Source organism: Rhodamnia argentea, chromosome 4, assembly GCF_020921035.1.
Source record: "Rhodamnia argentea isolate NSW1041297 chromosome 4, ASM2092103v1, whole genome shotgun sequence".
In the NCBI taxonomy this organism is placed as follows: domain Eukaryota; kingdom Viridiplantae; phylum Streptophyta; class Magnoliopsida; order Myrtales; family Myrtaceae; genus Rhodamnia; species Rhodamnia argentea.
In genome coordinates, this window is record NC_063153.1 from 7,910,089 (window position 1) to 7,919,035 (window position 8,947).

An 8,947-nucleotide genomic window follows, 5' to 3' on the forward strand; every position below is an offset into this window, starting at 1 on the left:
TTTTTTTTTTTTTTTTTTTTGTTTAAAGGAGAAGAAATTTCTTACTCTCTGTCTCTAGGTGCACACTAGTCCGCCTCAGCCTCAGGACAAAAGCAGTTAACAGCATCCTCTCCTGCTTGCATGTGACCTCAAAATGACTTTTTTGGTTGCCCCTCCTCGTTCACAGCGCCTCTTCAGGAATATAATCCCTTTGCTGCCCCAACTTAAAAAAAAAAAAAGGTTAAAGCGTAATTAATCTAATTTTAATCTCGATCTTTAGACTTTACCCAACAAAAAGCGAAGGTTCGTATCACATCCTCAGCGCCTCCCATCATTTGGCCCCGCGCCCCCCTCCAAATCCAGAGGCACAAAGAGCGAAAAGTGTAACGTTAAGAACGTACAAAAACACAGATTAACCAAAACCGGCGAACTAAATCGATAAGCCTTAATGACAAACTAAAGATGGGCACATTACATGAGTTGATTGTATGGTCGTAGCTCGAACGAGCGTCTGTCACGCCACTTGATAAATCGAATTCACGAGGCAGATCTTTGCGGTCTTCACCGTGGTCGAAAGCGGGGAAGAATGGAAAAAAAAAGAAAAGAAAAGAAAGAAGAAGAAGAAGCTGAAAATGCAGCAATCGAAAGAAGTTGGAAGTATTGCAAAGCGACGTTCCATTCAGAGTAATCTTTCGATGCATGCGGACGACGGGTTAATATGAATTTCCGTAGGATAGTCCAATTATTAGAAGGATTTGGAAAAATATTACACTTGCTTGCAACAAAATCTCTCTCTCTCCCTCTCTCTCTCTCTCTCTCTCTCTCTCTTTGGTACAACTTCTTCTATCCCTTTGCCATGGGAATCATGGCTGTGTCATCTTTTTTTTCTACCCCCACCACCAGCACCATCTCTCTCTCCCTTTCTTTAGCTTTACGCTTCTTATCCAGCTAACCACCAGGTCCCAGCAAGTGTTGTACTCATTGGCTACCCAGAAACTGGAGAGGGTGACATTATAAGATGGAGAAAGTGGACGGGAGCCGACGAAGAGCAGGCGTCAAAACAGGGGTAGTTGCGGGGTCGGTGTGGGAGAGCAGGATGAGGAGCGACGACGTCAGGGGCGGTGTCAAGGTCTTCAATGGCGACGACAAGACGGAGGAGCCCATCGAAAACAACAACAACAATGCCAGCAGAACCAAGCGGACTGGGCCTGTCGGTGGGAAGAGGAAGACGTGGAAACCCGAGGCCGGCGATGGTCCGAGCCTTCCGATATCGAGCGCGAGGGGAAAAGCGGAATTGAGCAAGAGCGGTGATGAGATGGTGAAGGAAGTGAGTGTTTCGGCTGATGGGCCCATCAAGAAGAGCCCGGCTGTGGCGAAGAGGGGCAAAAGGGATGCTGCGTCCGGTGCTGATCAAGCGATTCAGAGAAGCCCAGTTCAGGTGAGAAGATCAAGATCCGGAGCTGTTAGGGGGTCGGTCGAGAAGAGTTCAGTTGAATTGAGGAAAGTTAAATCTGATTGTGTGAAGATTTTGGATCAACCACAAAGGGATGGCGATGATGGTAAAAATGAAGAGAATGCAGTTCGGTTGAGTACGGGGAACTCGGAGCCACCCAGTCTTCTTGATGGATCGTGCCAGGAGGAGTGCCAGGAGGAGGAGGAGGAGGAGGAGGAGGAGAAGGAAGCCGAGGAGAAGGAAGCCATTGATGGGTCTGCTGATGGATACGAGGAAGACCCAGTTGGCGAGAGCAAACCGGATGAAATCCGCAAGGAGGTCATTTCGAGCAATGTGAGTCTGGTCAAGCCTGCTCCGAAAGAAGAACCTCGTGAAGATGATAACAATGGCAATGATACTGCAACCAACGATTTGGTCGAAGAAGAAGAAGAGGAATTCCCTGAAGAACCAGAGGAAGATGAAGGAGAAGCAGAGTTCGACGAAGATACAGAGACTGAGCCTGAGAACAAGACCTTGGAGATCAAAGAAATCGTAGTAACAGAGCAAAAGGCCAGCGAAGTTGTTGTGAAGGAGGAAGAGACGAAGCCTGACCAAGTCATTGAAAAACCCAAATCCATTTCTATTGTGAAGAAACAGCCTCCTCCTCCTCCTGCGGTGAAGCAAACGAGACTACTCAGAAACATTGCGAATCCAACTCTAAGCAAGACATTCACCTCCTCCTCCTCCTCCACCAATGTCCATAAACAGCCTCCTCCCATCACAAGACGTTCCTCACTTCACCGGAATTTCGCCACCAAGACCAATTCATGTGAGTCCCTCGTTTTGGTTTTCCTTCTGCATAGAAATGTCTGAGAATTTTCATGTCTGGGATCTTGTGTTTTGCCCCCATTTTCTTGCATTTTCTCTATTTTTAACCAGGTTCTTTCTTTTTTTCTTTCTTTTCCTCTCCCTGCAGTTTCAGATAAATACCAGAGTTTTCCAGAGAGACAGAACAAGTTGCAGAGTTTAGGTCAATTCCACTCTCTGCCTCTTGAGTTATTATGGTTCTTTGAAGCTTTTCTTTTCTTCGGATGGCTAAATTTCTTTCATTTACTTGTCAGTGGATCTGGTTATGTGGAGAGATGTATCAAAATCAGCATTCATCTTCGGATTGGGAACGTTTGTTACGATCTCATCCTCCTACACAAAGGACATAAGTTTCAGGTACAAGAATGCCACCAAATTGATGATTTCACCGACACCCATTTCTCAGAACAGGAGGATGAAGCTGAAAATTCTCTTTTGGTTTTTCCCTTCTGCAGCTTCATCACTGTAGTTTCTTATCTGGGTTTGTTCTATCTTGCTGCGATTTTCCTGTACAGATCCATTATTTGCAGGTAACTTTTCAGGTCCCTCCTTAACATCATGTTATGACTTAGTCATTGATCAATCGAGTTATGTTGGATTTATGCAATTTATTTCAGAGGCTATGTAGAAACAGATGGTAGCAGCTGTGTTTTGGGAGAGGCAGAGGCAATCTGGTTATTGAAATTGGTGCTCCCTTACTTGAATGAGTTCCTGTTGAAGCTCAAGGCTCTTTTTTCTGGAGATCCAGGAACCACAATGAAGGTTAAATTCGATTAAATTTATGCAAATTACTTTTTTTTTTTCAGAAAAATTTAGTGAAGGGGAGAGAGAGAAAAAGGGAAAATCGTTGTGAATTTGATGGATGGTGTTCGACAATGGCAGTTGGCAGTGCTGCTCTTTGTTTTGGCCAGGTGTGGGAGCTCCATCACGATCTGGAAGATGGCAAAATTTGGTAAGTCCACAAACAATTTTTCATTTTTCGGAACAGTTAATTATTATGTACTTTTACTTATTTAAGTTAAATCATATTTGACAAAAAAAAAAAAAAAGTTAAATCATATCACGCCCTCATTTCGATTTTTCTTAACCTAAAACACGCGAAATTTTTACAATATACGAGTGGTGATATATAGATTCACATGTATTTTTTCATAATCTTTTGAAACTTAGACTCCATTTCAGATTTTAACCAGAAAGTAGAAAAAATATCACCTTTTTACTTAGTAAACAACACCCTCTAAAAACTCTTTCTCAATTAAGCATACCGTCATTTTGGGTGGTGGAATTTGTCTTTTCTCTCTTTTATTTTTCATTATTACTGTGCAGTGCAACTGCAGACAAACAGCAAGCAACTGTTAAATACTGATATTCTGTCCACCGTCTTCTTTTCATTTTCTCCTGTCGACTGACGTTTGGGTGTGCTCACACACACACACACACTGGGCAAAAACAGGCTTTTTTGGAGTATTCACCGTACCAAAAGTCTGCTCTTCATATTCCAGCCAGATCACTGCATACGGTAAAAACCCTCTGCCTTGAATTCAAGTGCCTCTTCTTTCCCATCATTGGAGCGTCATCACATTGTGCAGTCATTAACATGAAAATGTCAGTACTTCTTGTACATGCATGCATTCTCAGAACGGCAAGTTTTTCTTTCTTGTCCTTCCCTCCTTTTATGTTTTCTGAGTAAACAAGATACTAGAGGCTAATACAGTAGGTTGTATTAGTTAACCCTTCTGTCCTCTTGATCTGCTGCTTAAAAATCAACCGGCCGGTTCGGCCTCCTCCCCAGCTCTTTGCCCAAACCCAGTTCACGCTTCAGTACGGTTTAAAAAAATTTTCCATCAACACGGCCCTAAAACATCGAGGAATGCGTCATTCGGAATTGGGAATTTCCCTATCGAAAAGGTAGTTTATCGATATAGGATAGGATCTCTCAAGCACTCGCCTTAACTTAAAACATCAATTAATGGATTGTCCTCAAAACATCAATTAATGGATTGGGACAAGGAGTGACGGGGTGTGATCCATGCTAGTGGCCGTTGATGGGACATGGGCCCTCCATCTTTTGGACCTTTTGGTGGAAAGAATTGAAAGGTTTGGTCCCATGTTGTCTCTGTTATCCAACGACTCTTTTCTTTGATGATGCTTTGCTTGTGGGAAATGGGTTCTGGTGGGTCCTTCAAATAGAAAATGTCAAATGGGTCTTCTTAGGATCCGAACACATCACCATAAAAACCATATCATTATAATTTACCTCTAACCTAATATGATGCTTTCTTTAAGAAAAATCTTGGAACCATAAAGAATGAACAGGACAGGTACAGTCTTTACCAAAAAAAAAAAAAGGACTGTACAGTTCTTTTTTTCGTAGTTCTCGCTGGACCATCTTGAGCCCTTTCTCTTTGGGTCATTCTATGAGGGGCACATTTAACAGGTCATGTGGTCAGCAGATCTCATTGGGATTGGTTAGGCCCAGCAATTATTGCTCTCTCCTGCCAACTGCAATTTTCCTTGCCATATTATCTGATTTCATGCGAGTTACTTAATCGAGCCGAATCGAGTCGATATACTGGCAAATTGGTCGACGAAACTTTACTTTGAAGTTCATGAATTTATCATAAATCTAGTAATATGTGATGGTCCCTTTTTTTTTTTTCTCGGTGCCAAGGTAAATTTTGGATACGACGTTTCCGAGATGCTTGGAACTCATGTTCTCACAAGAAAGCCGTGGCGGCAGGCATCTTCACTCTCGTGTGGAACTTATGTTCGGTTGTCGCAAGAATTTGGGCAGGTAAACACAATGCCTTGAAAGGAAGAAGGAAATTATAAACTTTTTCTTTTAAATTTTCTGCAAAATTTCCTTATTGTTATTTTGATTGTTTATATCCCTTTGTTTTCCTTTCTTTTTTGGGTTTCAGTGTTCATGCTGTATGTGGCCTTCAGATATTATCAACAGAATCTAGTGAGAGAGGATTGGGCCGAGGACAACGAATGCGCAAACGACAAGTGTCGGGGACAAGTAGGTGGCCCCAACAACAGTTGTGGGCCCAATATAGTAGAATCATCAAAGGGAAAGAAAGCCTCCTGAGATTTGCATTAGCCTCTTGTAGGCCCAATTGCAAAGCCTTTAATCTCATGTGTGTATCCATGTGATGTGTTCAAGCTCAGCTTTTATAAAATAAAGTCAAAAGAAGAAGGGAAAAAAAGGAGTGTTGTACTAAAGCCATGTTCTTGAGGAGTCAGTTTCACAAGGGCAGCCTTCCTCTTCCTTTTCTTTTTCATCTCCTTTTTACCTCTCCTCCGCACTCTTCGATTGCAAGTTTGGTTCAATAGCAATTCAGTTTCGGATCAATTATAAGACACGAGGAAATTGCGTGTTTCTAAAGTGGTAAATACATTTGTCCATTATGAAATTTTTTTTTTTATTAAACACGATAAGCCTCGTTCACCAATTGATATGGAGTCTCAATCCGATCTAGTGCATTTTCTACCCATTGCTTTGATCTATTAATTTTTTCAGCTTTGGCACCCGAATTTTTCGATTTTTAATCTGGTCTTCCAACGCATAAGAAATTACGGATTGATTTGGACCCCTAAACCAAGATATCAATGTAGCATAATTCGGCATTCACATTACATCTAAGCATTAGGAAAAATTTTCATTTAGTAATAACATGTCCATGTACGTAAATTTCATAAGTTAAATCGAAATTGATCCAATAAGCCAAATTAACTTGAACTTAAGAGAGAGGCCAGGCCCTAAACTTATTGGAACCTTCAAGATCAAGCCCATTTAATCTCCGCCGAGTCCATTGCTTCCCTTGCATCCGCCGACTGCCCCGAGTCTGTTTTCTTTTTTTTTTTTTTTTTGTGGGGGCCGGACCCAAGTTCTACTTTTTTGTTGGTCGGATCAGAGTTCTGAATTAGGAAACTGGACTTTCGACAAAACTCAGAGAGCAATAGAGATCTTGAGAATTCGGTCACAACAGGGAATGAAGAAGAATAGGGAGAATTACAAAAAAAAACTTCTAAATTGTTAAACATTTCGCCTATGTGCTAATTTAATCCATCCAATCATTTTTGGCCAAAAATCATCGATATGGATACCAACTATCCGATGTAACACTATCAGTGCTAACGTGAAATTTTTTTAATAATATTTTTAATATTTTGAATTTTTTATATGTTTATATATTTTTTTTCTTTCTCTGTACTTAGGTCCAGCGAGGGTTGATGGCCACAGGTGAGGGGCCCTCACATCTGGTCGATCCTAAGCCAGGGAAAAAAATGAAAAAAAGTAAAGAAAATGAAATGAAAATTAGAAGAATTATAGGATAATTCAAATATTACTAAAATATTATAAAAACCTTGTCCACACGTCACAATTTTTCGATCAAAATTAGTCGGACAAACTCAACTGGGGAAAATATGAAAATGTTTTGGACTTTATTGAAAAAAAAAAAATTTCACGGTTGAATTGGTTCAATTACATATTACGATAGGTTTTAGGGCTTTTTGGTAATTTTCGCAACAAGAATATAATGAAGGCAATGGAAAAAGAGTATACAAACTAGAAGCACTCTCTCACGCGGACGTCTCTCCCATCTCTCCCTCTCGTCCTCACCCGTAGCTCCCAGCGGACTATGAGCATAAGCAACTCATCCTCATCCTGCCGCTGATCCTTCGCGGCATTGCGCCAGCCTACCGAGGCGTGACCAGACCCTACCGAGACAAGATCGCTGCCGAATTTCACCGTCGCGGCTCCTCATCCATTGCGGATTCTCAGCAACGTCCTCCCTCTGGTGTTCCTTCGTCGCGTGACCGGTCTTCGGCGACCAGACGGAGCTCCCCATCACCGATACCCCATCTCGTACCGATGCCTCCTTTTCCATTCCTCGCTCCTCTTCGTCGGCAGTTCTCGGTGCAGCGCCACTATCGGTATCTCCATCACCGAAGGAAACTATGCACGAACCTCAGTCCCGCCCACCAACTCTCCGATGTTCTTGTCCGCGGCACACCCTCTTTGTCCAATCCTCCGGCGTCCTCCTATTGAAGGTATAACTTTTTATCCGAACAGGTTAAACTTGACCCATGGTTAATATCTTGAATGTTCAAGATTAAACCTTTGTTTGCGAGATTACATTTTGGGGCAAGACTCGATTATTTCCCTACGTTTACCCCACGATCATGTTAGATTAGGGTCATCTGCATAAAAAGCTGCACTTTAAGTCGAAAACCCATCCTTTACCCCCAATTCGATCATGCATGGATATAGACTAATTAGAGAAATTAATAATCTACTAGAGATTAGGAATTCGCTTGGCTTCGATGGAATCTATTGTTTCTCATGATTTTCCATAATTTCTTTAAGGTTCGTCCACTTCTCTCGAGACGTCTCAAGTGTTGCTCTGCTTAGGTTCTATTTTTCAGTCGGATAATGACACAAATAGTCCTCAAACTTTGACTCAATGTGCAATGTAGTCCATGAATTTTTAATTTGACCAATATAATCCGTGAATTTTAACCCAATATTCAATGTGGTCCCCGAACTTTTAATTTGACCAATATGGTACTTGAACTTTTGGAACATATTCAACTTGATCCATGGATTTTAACTCAATATGTAATGTATTTCTTGAATTTTTAATTTGACCAATATGGTCCTTGAATTTTTGGATGTTCAACTTAGTCCCTAAACTTAATTCAACGGAAGGACTATATTGATATATTGCACATCAAAAATAATATCTTAGTCCTTGAACTTTTGGAACATGTGCAATTTGCATTGCTATATTTTTGAGAATATTGTACATCAATAATAATTTCTTCAACCCACCCATGGGTGGCTCGGTTGGTTAGGGCGCACTTGAGATTGTGTGGTTAAGCGTCTTGGTCCGAGATTCGATTCCCCGGCTAAGCACTTGTCATTTTAGTGGGAAGATATGGCAGTGAGTTGCTGTGCTAGTCTTTCCTGAGGAATAGTCGAGGTGTGTGCAAGCTTACCCGGACACTTCGGTTATAAAAAAATAATAATAATAATTTCTTCAAGTCAATTAATCCTCACAAATGTATGTAATTTGCCTACCTATTAGGGCTGTCAATCGTTCGGGTATTGCAGATACCCAAACCTGAAACATGGTTGGACTCGGTTCGGGTTTTTGGGTTTCTCTGTACTTTGGGACTGTATACCGTTTCACTCTCTCCTCCCAATGCTTGTGTTCTTTTCTGGGCTCGGGGCATCCTCCTTCCTCGAACATCCCCTTTTTCTCTTTCCCTCGAGTCCCCTTCCATCATCTTCCGTTTGAGTTCTCTCCTGCGAGTTCCCTTTTCAAATTACACGATTGAGTTCCCTGTAACACCAATTAATCCTATGCAAATCAAACCTTAATATTTGCATAAAACATGATACCCAAGGAACTTAGAACGAGACGATTTTCACAATATCGTAATCGACGAGATCCGTGATGATTTCTTGTGAATAAATCAATTGTAGATGAGAAATCTTTCAAAGAAATAGGTTTCTCTCTTGACCCATTTTGGCTTTCTGACGTTCTTGATGGAGAGAAAACTATCGTTTATTTTTTCTAGGATTTAGAGAGGACCGACTTATAATCATGACCTTTATAGTCACACCATCCGTCATGGTGCACAGTAATTAAAATACAC

General features: G+C 41.3%; 1 protein-coding gene across 2 annotated transcripts; it reads left to right on the forward strand.

Annotated features, from left to right (window-relative positions):
* The first annotated feature begins 879 nt into the window (after positions 1-879).
* LOC115736185 (reticulon-like protein B21) lies at positions 880-5,475 on the forward strand. Of its 2 annotated transcripts, XM_030667741.2 has the most exons (10): positions 881-953; positions 984-2,240; positions 2,388-2,441; positions 2,533-2,635; positions 2,734-2,808; positions 2,896-3,040; positions 3,161-3,230; positions 3,732-3,797; positions 4,950-5,072; positions 5,200-5,475. In XM_030667741.2, exons 2-10 carry the CDS (start codon positions 998-1,000, stop codon positions 5,367-5,369), a joined length of 2,049 nt encoding a protein of 682 aa, XP_030523601.1. In that variant the 5' UTR covers positions 881-953; positions 984-997; the 3' UTR covers positions 5,370-5,475. The 2 variants fall into 2 exon arrangements, with proteins under 2 accessions (XP_048133547.1, XP_030523601.1); XM_048277590.1 differs by lacking the exons at positions 3,732-3,797; positions 4,950-5,072; positions 5,200-5,475 and adding an exon at positions 3,329-3,651 and having other exon boundaries at positions 880-953; positions 3,161-3,296.
* Positions 5,476-8,947: the final 3,472 nt, after the last annotated feature.